Source organism: Oncorhynchus mykiss, chromosome 1, assembly GCF_057628025.1.
Source record: "Oncorhynchus mykiss isolate SJ-2025 chromosome 1, ASM5762802v1, whole genome shotgun sequence".
In the NCBI taxonomy this organism is placed as follows: Eukaryota; Metazoa; Chordata; class Actinopteri; order Salmoniformes; family Salmonidae; genus Oncorhynchus; species Oncorhynchus mykiss.
The window spans coordinates 7708126-7721796 of NC_143022.1; the positions used below are offsets into that span (position 1 = coordinate 7708126).

A 13671-nucleotide genomic window follows, 5' to 3' on the forward strand; every position below is an offset into this window, starting at 1 on the left:
CTTTCTCTGCCCCACCCCTCTCTCTGTCTCTCCTCTCTCTCTCCTCTCTCTCCCTGTCTCTCTCTGCCCCTCTCCCCTCTCTCTCTCTCTCCCCCCTCTCTCTGCCCCACCCCTCTCTCTGTCTCTCCTCTCTCTCTCCTCTCTCTCCCTGTCTCTCCCTGCCCCTCTCCTCTCTCTCTCTCTCTCCCCCCTCTTTCTCTGCCCCACCCCTCTCTCTCTCTCTCTCTCTCTCTCTCTCTCTCTCTCTCTCTCTCTCTCTCTCTCTCTCTCCCTGTCTCTATCTGTCTCTCCTCTCTCTGTGTCTCTTCTCTCTCTCTCTCTCTCTCTCCCTGTCTCTATCTGTCTCTCCTCTCTCTCTCTCTCTCTCTCTGTCTCTTCTCTCTCTCTCTCTCTGTCTCTCCTCTCTCTCTCTCCTCTCTCTCTCTCTCTCTCTCCTCTCTCTCTCCCTGTCTCTCACTGCCCCTCTCCTCTCTCTGTCTCTCCTCTCTCTCGCTGTCTCTCTCCTCTCTCTCTCTCCCCCCTCTCTCTCTGCCCCACCCCTCTCTCTGTCTCTCCTCTCTCTCTCTGTCTCTCCTCTCTCTCTCCTCTCTCTCCCTGTCTCTCCCTGCCCCTCTCCTCTCTCTCTCTCTCTCTCTCTCTCTCCCCTCTCTCTGTCTCTCCTCTCTCTCTCCTCTCTCTCCCTGTCTCTCCCTCGTTCTCTCTGCTACAGGTTAATCATTCCATCACAGAGCTAACCCTTATCTGTCTCTCTGTCTCTCCCTGTCTCTCCCTCGTTCTCTCTGCTACAGGTTAATCATTCCATCACAGAGCTAACCCTTATCTGTCTCTGTTTAAATTTGTAACTGGATCTTATCAACCACATGACCACCACAGGACCAATCCCGGGCCAGCATTTATGAATACTGTTGATAATTGCTTGTGTGTGTGTGTGTGTGTGTGTGTGTGTGTGTGTGTGTGTGTGTGTGTGTGTGTGTGTGTGTGTGTGTGTGTGTGTGTGCATGCGTGTGGTGTTGGGGGGGGGGTGAAAGTGGGGAGAGATGGAGAGATAAAGAGAGAGAGAGGGCAGAAAGAGGGAGGGAAGGGGATGGGATAGTTCAACAGGCAGAGTTCACTCGACTTCAGAGCAAGTGGACAGTAACTTTTTCCTTTTCTCTTTAACTCCTGAAGTCTCAGCCCTCTTCATTGCTCTGATTGCCCCAATTACTACTCACAGAATGGAATAGGTTAAGAGATCGAGATTAAGGGTCGGTGTCGTAGAGGATCGATCAAACCAGAGCCTTGTTTTCTCTGTGGAGCTGTGGATTGGCATGTCTTCCTTCAGCCGTGACAGTGAAAGTGATCAGTGTTGCTCTACAGAGGACTTGACTGGTGCAGGTGAGTAGTGGCTGATTGTGTTGTATCATAGCTTCATGCTACGTGTCTGGTGCAGCGTGCCAGCCAGGATTCGAGAGGCCCCTCTATAGCCTACACTCTCAGAGGTAAAGGTGCCAGGAAGAACCTTTTGGGGTTCTAAAAATTACCACACAGGTAGAACATTTTCAGTTCAAAATGGTTCTTCGAGGAACCCCTGTGTAAAGGATCTTCGAGCAACCCATGTGTAAAGGGTCAAACCAGAAAGTGTATGCGATGAGAAGGGGTTTAATTGTTAATCTTTTCACTAAGATATTGTAGAGGTGACAACCAATCAGAAGATTTGAGGTGTGGCTTTCAGATTTTTGGTCACCTGTTAGAGTAAATGTCATTCCTGGTCATCATGTTCAGTTCGTACACTTCCAATTTAAATATTTTTGCATATTACACATTGTAACTTAATATGAATAATACTAACATTGCTCATCACATAGTAATAAAGTGGTAACTTTTTCAACTTTGGCATTTGCATTGACTCTTGAGGAAATCATACAACTGTCAATGTTCAACTTTAACATGTGATGACAATACAACAGACGATATGAACAGGAATGACATTTAATCTAACAGGTGGCCCCCAAAAAGGATGTATGAAAGCCACGCCCTTCTAAGCCACGCCCCTTCTAAGCCACGCCTCCAGTCCAGGGTTCCTCCAGGATGTTATGTTGAAACATTAAAGATTCCTTTTAAGAACCCTGACAAGTAATCAAAGGTGCAAATATGAACCATTAACTAGCAAAGATGCAGGTTTCCTCAAGTCACCACTAATTCTAAGAGTGTTCATCATTTCTCTATTAGACTCGTGCACTCAGTCATGTTCCCATAAATACAAGGTTGAACTTGCAGTTTTCTCTAACCTTTTTTTGAAATGTCCATTTTTGACGTGCATTGTTGAGTAACAGCAATGGCATTTTTCATGTTATGCTTGAAGATTAGTTTAGACCAAGGATGGAGGCCCGCAGATCGATTTCTGAAAACTACACACACACACACAATTATTATTATTATTATTATTATTATTTTGAACAGAGTTAGAATAGTAGAGTACACAAGGTGCAATTTCGAAACTTGGTTGAGCAATTTTTCTCTTGTAATGTCAGTCACTGACAGTCACTCAATTAGTCCGTGACAGCTAAAAAAAAATATTTGATTGGTAAATTAGTCTAGCCAGCTATCTAAACTTGGTCCAATTACCGACAGGGCCCCCCCCATTGATTTTGCTAGTCACTCTCACTCAGATATCACATGCAAACATGTCTCTCCGTGGTAAAATGAGTAGAATTGCAGGAAATTAGCTGGAAAACTGCACATTTATTTTCCACTACGCCCCATGGCAAAATGTGTAGAAGGGGGGGGGGGGGGCGCTAAAATGTGTTGCTGGCAACACATTTTCACTTAGGGCCTCCCCAAAAAGGCTAGGGTTGTCTCTGACTTCATGTGTGGGTGTGGTTACACAGACCTGTGAGCCACTGTGGCCCCCCCATGATGAGTTCAGATTTTTGTGGCCCCCACCCCCCATCAAAGTTGCCAATCCCTGGTTTAGGTTGTTGACATGTGTTGTTGTCTATGCATTGAATGTACTGTTAGGGTGCTTATACACAATTTCCTGTTTTATTTTTGTTATTATTATTATAATTTTTTACAAAAACACACAATGCAATGCTATGTTTTTACATGCATAAATAAGTCATTAGGTCAAATTTAAGGAATGACGAATATCCGGAAATAAATTGAAAATATGTTGCAAATGAGGTCACTTCAACGCGTGGTTGTCGTGCGTAACAGGTTTGAGGCCTCATCATTGATACATCTTCAGCTTGCTTTTGTTTTATGAACACTATCAGCGAAGGTATCTTTTCAATAGCGCTCAGTATTCAAAGTCAAATCAAAACAAATGTTATTGGTCACACGCATGTGTTAATGCGAGTGTAGCGAAATGCTTGTGTTCAGTTTAAAGTAAATTATTTATGGATTCCAATCGAAACATTGACATCAGTAACAGTCAAATGTATTCCGGCAATCTATTGCCAAACATTTTACAGTCAATGTGTCAGACATTTGGACGTGTTTGTAGACCAATGTGTGTGAGTGTAGGTTACAGTTTAAATGTTAACTCACTCGAAATCATTTCCGAGTTGCCTTTATGATCGGAAATGATAAAGATTAGGCTATCAGAGCATGAACATGCACGAGAAAAGCAACGAAATGCATGTTCTTTACAACGATAAAACATATCATAATTGCAACAATTATTAGCATTGCATGTTTGATAATTTCGAAATAATTATTTAAGTGTAGTTTTGGTTATATATATATATATATATATATATATATATATTTGATATAATGGATAGATTAAATCAGTTAGACCTGCGGGGTGCGTGTGTGTGAGAGTTTGCCCTCGCAAGTGCGTAAATGCGTGTGAGTGTGCGCGCGTGCTTATAGGGCCACTCTAATGTATGTCTCGAGTTGACCTTGGATGTAGCCTAACCTTTTGCTTGAAAAGGCCGCTGTGCGTCACTTTTCACCATCCTCCCCATCCGTTGCTTGACAGCTCTCAATAGGGCTCAGGTGATGACAAGAGTGAATTATGTTGTGTTCCGCTGTGTGTGTGTGTGTGTGTGTGTGTGTGTGTGTGTGTGTGTGTGTGTGTGTGTGTGTGTGTGTGTGTGTGTGTGTGTTTTAACACACAAACAAATCCTGATTTTCGTTTTGTTGTTCTAATTCACGTCAATTATGTTACGTGATTTGATCCGTCTTGTCCTGTAGCTTATATAATTATGTAAATATTAAGGAGAGAAATTAGATCATTTATAGAGGTAAATGTGGTATTTTAAAAACGGGCCTGGCATATTAGACGACAGCTTTGAAAAAGTTTTGCCCTAATTTGCATTTTTGTCGCAATAGTTTAGAATTAATTCATCCAGTAGCCTAAAACGAATATTTTTATTTCGTCTCAGTAAAATGGCACCTGTTTGCGCGCATAGTCCCCCCCCCACACTAATTTATCAGCTACCTACTCATGAAAAGCTTGATTAAAACTGTGCTTATAACTCATTACTAGACCTGTTGGCATAACGACATGCCTCCGTGCCTATACATATATGCCTTCCGCTCCTCTGTGTCAAAGATGGTTTCAGTTGCATCACTTTGATTTAGTCAGCCGATTTTAAAGCCCATCATTAGCAGTAAAAACAGTTGTGATTTGGACAGTGTGGATAAACGATTTAGAAATTATGTTGCCCGTCTCCGCACGCGATTGGAGCTACGGGTGTGATGTCATACCACCATGAGCCCCTGATTGGCGTTAGGAAGCGGTGTCCGTGGAGTAAACAAAGCAGCAAGGAGAGGTTTGAACTTCACATCCCACTCCATCACAGATAGACCGAATTTACCTGAAGGAGCGGCCGGCGTGAAAGTATTTTCAAACCAGCCCGAAAGTTCCTGACAGTTCGCTAACTCCACTTTCAAGACCAGTGTCAAAGACTTGGAAAGGCCAGCGGGAGAGCAGTCAGCTGCCGAGACCTCTAGAGAGGTGTCATCATATTTTAACCCGGTTCAATCCTGGTTGTCCGGGTAGATTTGTTATTTTAATCAGAGAGAGTGAGAGAGAGAGAGAGAGAGAGAGAGAGACGGAGAGAGAGAGAGAGAGAGAGAGAGTGAGAGAGAGAGAGACGGAGAGAGAGAGAGAGAGAACTCGAAATCATTGTGCTCCACCCCTTAACTTCGCGGTAAAACCATGCTCGTATACTAGGGTCAACGGCATTGCTCCATATTTCAATTTACCCAAGAGCAATTTCAGAATGAATTTACATTGTTCTCGCTGTTGCAGGCTACCCATCGGGTATGTAGCCTAGACCTTCGCTGTCTGTTTAAGCAGAGCCCGCTGCATTTTGGCCATACAGTGAGCGCGCAGGATTTGGGAAGCCACTTTTCTCCGGTGTGTCTGTGTGTGTGAGTGAGTGAGTGTGAGAACCTGTGGTGTTCCTCTCCGGTCCAGGTGGTCAGCCGGACGGAGCTGAGTCTCCCGCTCAGCCCAGTGGAGCTGTCATGCTGCCCAAAGGCGACACGGAATCTCTAGGACTCGTTCGATCGCATGGAGAGCAGGGACACATGCCAAGAAATATGCAAGGTAAGAAATCTAGACCGATTTAGATGCCGTATTATTAGGCAATATTGTAGACCGCGCGACCGTTGTGCGTTAACACTGGCATCGCGAAAGGTGTAATTTGTGAAATTGTGCGTAATTACGGGCGAAAGACCTGACAGTTTAGGACATAAATAGCCAAGACAAACTCGTCGTGCATCTTATTCAGTTGGCAACTTGGAATAGTTAACTTATTTGCTGATCATGCATTATATATCACTATTAAGGTAGGCTACGCTGGGACGGTCAATATATATCACTATTAAGGTAGGCTACGCTGGGACGGTCAATATGTGGCATTTGCGAATTCGCTCTACCCAAATTCTATAGGAAAGATCATTGTTGCTGTCACCGACTTTCTCAAAATAGTGCATGGTAAATGATTCCATTGTGCACTTTATGAATGAATTAAAAGCACAATATTCACTTAGTCAGATATCATTCCGTTTTATCCATTGTGTTTCATTCCTGCCATAGGCTATTATGAAATTATAGGATACGGTTGATCTACCATACAGGCCTAGCCACAGTCATCTGATGGGATTTTACTAGGCTAATGAGTAAACCATCCTAAAGCTCACCTGATGTCTAACGTTTGCTTAATATGCAAGAGCTCATGTGCCAGTTGTTGGAACCTGAAAAATGTGAATTCCCCAAATGGCATCAAGTCTAGGCCATTGTCTTTTTAAACTTCGGTTTCAGCACCATGCAGAATTATGTCAGTGATATTTGTAATAAAATATTTTCTTTCAGGTCACGTTTTTGTCAAAAGTTTATATTAAAAGGGCGACGAGTTTAGAACCTTTACTCCAGAACAGGAGGGTGCAAATCAGATATCCTACAGTTTGCGAGTAAGACATTTGGCCTACGACAAAAACAAGTTTTGATGACATAAATGTGCAATTATTGAAAAATGCCAAGTTGGGTTAAATACATTTAGCTTGGAATCATTTTTGTTAAATTTACAAATTGTAACCTATAACCCGTCGTTTTGGGGGTTCCTTCTCATAATACTGGACTAGCCTACTGCTTGTTTTAATTTCCAAAAGTTCAATGTTAGAAAATAAGATAACTATTTTCGATGAGAATTGAAGTGTTCTTTGCAAGCCTATCGAATTATTATTTCTAAATCCCCTCCACTTTGCTAATTGCACAGTTCGATTATCTTAAAAAATTAAGTTTCATATAGTGTTGATACAAATATCTGATAACTCAACCTTCAAGGCATGAATGGAATTTTCATCTATATTTTGCACGGGTAGTTTCTCTGTCTGCGTGCAAAAAAAGAAAATGCCATTTTCCAATCCATTTAAACATGGGCATAGCTTATTTTCAAATATCAAACTTTAAACTGAAAATAGTTTTGAGGCTGCATTGTTTCTCAGAGGCCCGAGATAAGATTCGATAGCTAAGTTATAGGTTACAGAAAAACTTTCTGAACTTGTCAAAAAATCTGACCGAAAGGTCTAGAGTAGGCTACTGTGTAAACTAACCCATGGGTTCAGCTCTCCTGTCATCAAAATATGAGGCCTGACATTTTCATACGGGAATTTTTCTGCTGGTGGATATGTTTGTAAGATTATTATTATAATATATATGTTTAACCTTTATTTAACTAGGCAGGTCAGTTAAGAACAAATTCGTATTTACGATGACTTTCTCAACTTATTATACAGGGCTTGTAAACGCTGGGAGATCAGAGGGTCAATGGAGAAAAATATGCTCAGCAGACACACAGGCAGAAAGACGCATTTTGAAAGTTACATTATTCTATCTGCTCTGAAATTCATTGTGATTTTTCTGTTTGATGTTTGCCCGCATTTTAAGGACAATCAATTATTTTCTTACCATTGTAAATGTCAGTTCCGCTGTTTGCTAACACTGTTATATATCCGCTTATCAATGCAATTATTTTCATCAGCATTCATGCCCGTAAAATGACTTAAGCAGGTGCTTATGGAAAGTAAATTAAACCGTATGTGTACAGAGCAGAGCAGACACGGGAAGAGTAGCTGAAGGCGATTCAATTTAAGTTCAATTTAAGAATCAGTTTTATATTTTTCTTTCACCTGTTAGCACGAAAGGTTGCACTGTAGGCTGTCTTCATTCGCCTGTGGGCGGTAACATTTACTCCTCGAATGCTTAACTCTAATATCTTACCATTTCCGGGATGAATTCACGACTTAATATCATGAATATTTATGAAGCTCAGTTTCATATGTTTGTACTGTCTGCGACTGGCGAGCAAGAGTGAATGCAGCAAAACGGGAAAATTAAGGTTATTTCCTTTTAGTACTATCAAATAACATTATTCATCCAAATAAGGAATAGTTTAGTCAAATTTCCTTTTGGATCAAAGCTTAAAAATGATAATTTTTTTCTAAATAATTTGATGGATTTTCAAAAAAAATATTCCATAGCCTAAGGTCATTGTAAATTCAGTCAGATGTATAGTTAAGGACTGCAGTAGGCCTATATAGGAAAAGAAGGTATTTCAGATCAAAGTCTTCTTCTTCGTTTTCTCATGTGTGTCATGTGTTGCAGCCCCCCACTATAAAATGATGGACTACTCGTATGATGAAGACTTGGATGAGATGTGTCCGGTGTGTGGAGACAAGGTTTCTGGATACCATTACGGGCTCCTCACATGTGAAAGCTGCAAGGTTTGTTCTTATTTATTTATTTTTTTTAAATTTTAAACAATTTTTCTAACCTTTCCTCAGATTGTCCTTCTGTGCTTCTTTTGGAACCTTTATTGAAGAAAATGTGCTACGTGCAGTGATATGTAACTGATAATAACATATTGATGATTGTGGTTGAAGGATATAATGGTGGTTAGTGTGAAGTGGTTCATATTGTCTCCTGTCTGGTCTATGTACCTGCTGTTTCCATAATCAGTAAGCTATGTGTTAAAATATGAGCATATTTCAATGTACCATTGTCATATGTAAACAGTTTCGATTTGTTTATGCTAGCGTATTAGCCATAGTAAACTCCTACATTTGTTTGCAGAAGTTCCAAGTAACCTACATATAGTTAACCAAATGTTTTTTTTGTAAAATCTCTAAATGTCTATTTGTGTGTAGTCCACATAGCCTACGCTGTAGATTTAATCCATTTTCTGACCTTAAGATGCAACACATTTACTCTGAGGATACCTTCAATAGCAACATTGCTTCATTTGAAGTGTTGTCTTCTTTAAAATGGTAGAGAGTGTGTAATTCTTTGAAAGCGTTTTTTTTTTTAAACTTCTTTTCTTTCTTAAACTCAGCATATGGAGGATGTCACTGGATTCCGTCTTGTTAGAGAGGCATGTTAGTAAAGTTGTAAAAATAATCCTGTCGTTTTAGCCGAGATAACCCGTTTTTAACTCATATCCTCAGACAGCGTTCTGACCGTGGATCATTTTAAAGGTAACCTATGTGTGTACGGGTGTCTTCAACGTATGATGACTAATATCCCACCAGCACAGTTCTAAACGGGGATCTGTTAATCAGGAACATATTGGAGTTGTACCGTGTAGTTATTTCAATGGAAGCTGTCTGGTTTTTTTTGGACGGGAGAAAGATTGGGGTCTTTTCTGTCCTTTCTCACCAGTCTAGCACACTGGTATCAGGCTAGCACACTGCCGTGGGTCTGAGACAGGAGGTATCAGTCTAGCACACTGCCGTGGGTCTGAGACAGGAGGTATCAGTCTAGCACACTGCCGTGAGTCTGAGACAGGAGGTATCAGTCTAGCACACTGCCGTGGGTCTGAGACAGGAGGTATCAGGCTAGCACACTGCCGTGGGTCTGAGACAGGAGGTATCAGTCTAGCACACTGCCGTGGGTCTGAGACAGGAGGTATCAGTCTAGCACACTGCCGTGGGTCTGAGACAGGAGGTATCAGTCTAGCACACTGCCGTGAGTCTGAGACAGGAGGTATCAGTCTAGCACACTGCCGTGGGTCTGAGACAGGAGGTATCAGTCTAGCACACTGCCGTGGGTCTGAGACAGGAGGTATCAGTCTAGCACACTGCCGTGGGTCTGAGACAGGAGGTATCAGTCTAGCACACTGCCGTGGGTCTGAGACAGGAGGTATCAGGCTAGCACACTGCCGTGGGTCTGAGACAGGAGGTATCAGGCTAGCACACTGCCGTGGGTCTGAGACAGGAGGTATCAGGACTCAATGTCTAAACACACAATGTAATACAGTGTTGGTCTGCTTTAAACCTGTACACACACACACACACACACACACACACACACACACACACACATACACACACAGGCAAGCAAGCAGGATGCGCACACACATAAACACACATACACACAGATACACACAGATACACACAGATACATACAGATAGACAAACACAGACTTGTATTCTAAGTCCACATGAAACCACACTGTACCTGCATGTTAAAACCAACATAAAGGTCGACAGAACCATAAATGGTCATGGTTTCCTCACTGGCGATTTGGAGGCTCCAAATCTTTGTTTGTCACACACTTTGTAAACAACAGGTGTAGACTAACAGTGACATGTTTACAAAGGCTCACTCTAGGGATCTCTGTGTTTAAAAAAAAACAAAAAACATTAACTTCGTCATTCAGTTTAACCCAGACACACAAACACATACACGCACAAACATACACGATCACTGACTTGAAAGAGTGCAATACATTTAAATGGAAAGACCATTTATTGAGTAGAATGTTTATCCAGTGGGTCAGTAGAATGTATATCCAGTGGGTCAGTAGAATCTATATCCAGTGGGTCAGTAGACTGTATATCCAGTAGGTCAGTAGACTGTGTTTCCAGTGGGTCAGTAGACTGTATATCCAGTGGGTCAGTAGACTGTATATCCAGTGGGTCAGTAGTCTGTATATCCGGTAGGTCAGTAGACTGTGTTTCCAGTGGGTCAGTAGACTGTATATCCAGTGGGTCAGTAGAATGTATATCCAGTGGGTCAGTAGAATGTATATCCAGTGGGTCAGTAGAATGTATATCCAGTAGGTCAGTAGAATGTATATCCGGTAGGTCAGTAGACTGTGTTTCCAGTGGGTCAGTAGACTGTATATCCAGTGGGTCAGTAGAATGTATATCCAGTGGGTCAGTAGAATGTATATCCAGTGGGTCAGTAGACTGTATATCCAGTGGGTCAGTAGACTGTATATCCAGTGGGTCAGTAGACTGTGTTTCCAGTGGGTCAGTAGAATGTATATCCAGTGGGTCAGTAGTCTGTATATCCAGTGGGTCAGTAGAATGTATATCCAGTGGGTCAGTTGAATGTATATCCAGTGGGTCAGTAGTCTGTATATCCAGTGGGTCAGTAGACTGTATATCCAGTGGGTCAGTAGAATGTTTATCCAGTGGGTCAGTAGAATGTATATCCAGTGGGTCAGTAGAATGTGTATCCAGTGGGTCAGTAGAATGTATATCCAGTGGGTCAGTAGAATGTTTATCCAGTGGGTCAGTAGAATGTATATCCAGTGGGTCAGTAGAATGTGTATCCAGTGGGTCAGTAGAATGTATATCCAGTGGGCCAGTAGAATGTATATCCAGTGGGTCAGTAGAATGTATATCCAGTGGGTCAGTAGAATGTGTATCCAGTGGGTCAGTAGAATGTTTATCCAGTGGGCCAGTAGAATGTATATCCAGTGGGCCAGTAGAATGTATATCCAGTGGGCCAGTAGAATGTATATCCAGTGGGCCAGTAGAATGTATATCCAGTGGGTCAGTAGAATGTATATCCAGTGGGTCAGTAGTCTGTATATCCAGTGGGTCAGTAGAATGTATATCCAGTGGGTCAGTAGACTGTATATCCAGTGGGTCAGTAGACTGTATATCCAGTGGGTGAGTAGAAATTATATCCAGTAGGTCAGTATAATGTTTATCCAGTGGGTCAGTAGTCTGTATATCCAGTAGGTCTGTAGACTGTGTTTCCAGTGGGTCAGTAGAATGTATATCCAGTGGGTCAGTAGTCTGTATATCCGGTAGGTCAGTAGACTGTGTTTCCAGTGGGTCAGTAGACTGTATATCCAGTGGGTCAGTAGAATGTATATCCAGTGGGTCAGTAGAATGTATATCCAGTGGGTCAGTAGAATCTATATCCAGTGGGTCAGTAGAATGTATATCCAGTGGGTCAGTAGAATGTATATCCAGTGGGTCAGTAGAATGTATATCCAGTGGGTCAGTAGACTGTATATCCAGTGGGTCAGTAGACTGTATATTGAGTGGGTCAGTAGAATGTATATCCAGTAGGTCAGTAGACTGTATATCCAGTGGGTCAGTAGTCTGTATATCCAGTGGGTGAGTAGAAATTATATCCAGTAGGTCAGTATAATGTTTATCCAGTGGGTCAGTAGTCTGTATATCCAGTAGGTCTGTAGACTGTGTTTCCAGTGGGTCAGTAGAATGTATATCCAGTGGGTCAGTAGTCTGTATATCCGGTAGGTCAGTAGACTGTGTTTCCAGTGGGTCAGTAGACTGTATATCCAGTGGGTCAGTAGAATGTATATCCAGTGGGTCAGTAGAATGTATATCCAGTGGGTCAGTAGTCTGTATATCCAGTGGGTGAGTAGACTGTATATCCAGTGGGTCAGTAGACTGTATATCCAGTGGGTGAGTAGACTGTATATCCAGTGGGTGAGTAGACTGTATATCCAGTGGGTCAGTAGACTGTATATCCAGTGGGTCAGTAGACTGTGTTTCCAGTGGGTCAGTAGACTGTATATCCAGTGGGTCAGTAGACTGTATATCCAGTGGGTCAGTAGACTGTATATCCAGTGGGTCAGTAGACTGTATATCCAGTGGGTCAGTAGACTGTATATCCAGTGTGTCTATTCTAGTGTGGTTATAGGCTGGATCAAGCAACGCAGGTTGCACATTGTTTTTGAGTTTGGTGAAATATTGATTGTTTTACTTTTAAATGGGCAGGTTTAAGGCATTTCTCCTGACTTGTGTGGATCGGGAATTTTTTATTTTTTATTTAACCTTTATTTAACCAGGTAGGCTAGTTGAGAACAAGTTCTCATTTACACCTGCGACCTGGCCAAGAATAAAGCAAAGCAGTTCGACACATACAACAACACAGAGTTACACATGGAATAAACAAACATACAGTCAATAATACAGTAGAAAAGTCTATATACAGTGTGAGCAAATGAGGTAAGGCAATAAATAGGACATGGTGGCGAAGTAATTACAATATACCAATTAAACACTGAATCAGAATCATAAAACACGGGACGAGATGTTAAAAACTGTCCATTGTGCCAATAGATGGTATGCACTCGCATGAGATTTGCCGTGATGTTGATAGAGTGGCATTGGAGGTTTATTTCTTAGACTGGGTTAAGATGTCAATTTTGGGACACATCCTCAGTAGTGTGCCTTCAAATCAGTGGGTGTTTCGGTCTTTAATCACTAAACACCCTCATCAAAGGTGGCCAGCTAAAGGGTGATCAAGCCTTAGCTTGTGTCCCATGCCCAATTAAGATGTCCCACGGGACTATGCAAGGCAGGGGCGTCCTCTTCCCTGAGCCAGTCCTACAGCTGACCGCATACCTCATATGCCCTCCTCAAGTTGGAGGGATCTGAATTGGGTTCTCAGGTGGGGGTGGGGGGTCATGAAGTTATAGCCCAGCAAGGGTCCTTCCGTTTGATCCAGATCCACTGGCTGCCTCTTTCAGCTGCTTGAGAAACTGCTCTGACGGTCTGCCGGAGAGCCTGTCCAAGGATTCCAAGTTCTTTCAGCAACCTGATGGTGGAAGAAGCCACGAATCCTCTGCATCCCACTTCAACTGGCCAGACTTTTGCATTCCAGCCACGCTGAGTTGCGTCTGTTGCCAACTCTGTGTAACGCAGTTTCTTACGCTCGTAGACCTCTTCAACAGAGTTTTCCCACGGGACTGTGAGCTCTATGATGTACACAGCCTTTCGTGAAGGGGACCAGAGTGCCATGTCTGGCCTAAGGTTGGTAGAAGCAATCTCAGGTGGAAAAATGAGTTGCTGGCCGATATCGACAACAATCTTCCAGTCCCGGGCCATGGCTAGGTGTCCAGTTTCTGGCTTCGTAGGAGGATGCTTGGGCCTTTTCTGTCCCTCCCGGATTAATGTTGTTGTTTT

The 13671-nt window shown here is 42.5% G+C and overlaps 1 protein-coding gene across 1 annotated transcript in view; it reads left to right on the forward strand.

The window, feature by feature from the left end:
* The first annotated feature begins 1057 nt into the window (after positions 1 to 1057).
* LOC110528450 (nuclear receptor subfamily 5 group A member 2-like) overlaps positions 1058 to 13671 on the forward strand; it is a 140549-nt gene continuing 127935 nt past the window's right edge. The window contains exons 1-3 of the mRNA XM_036985694.2: positions 1058 to 1374; positions 5411 to 5542; positions 8102 to 8220. Of these exons, the coding sequence (XP_036841589.2) occupies positions 1308 to 1374; positions 5411 to 5542; positions 8102 to 8220 (318 nt within the window). The 5' untranslated portion in view covers positions 1058 to 1307. The remainder of the gene's footprint in view (positions 1375 to 5410; positions 5543 to 8101; positions 8221 to 13671) is intronic.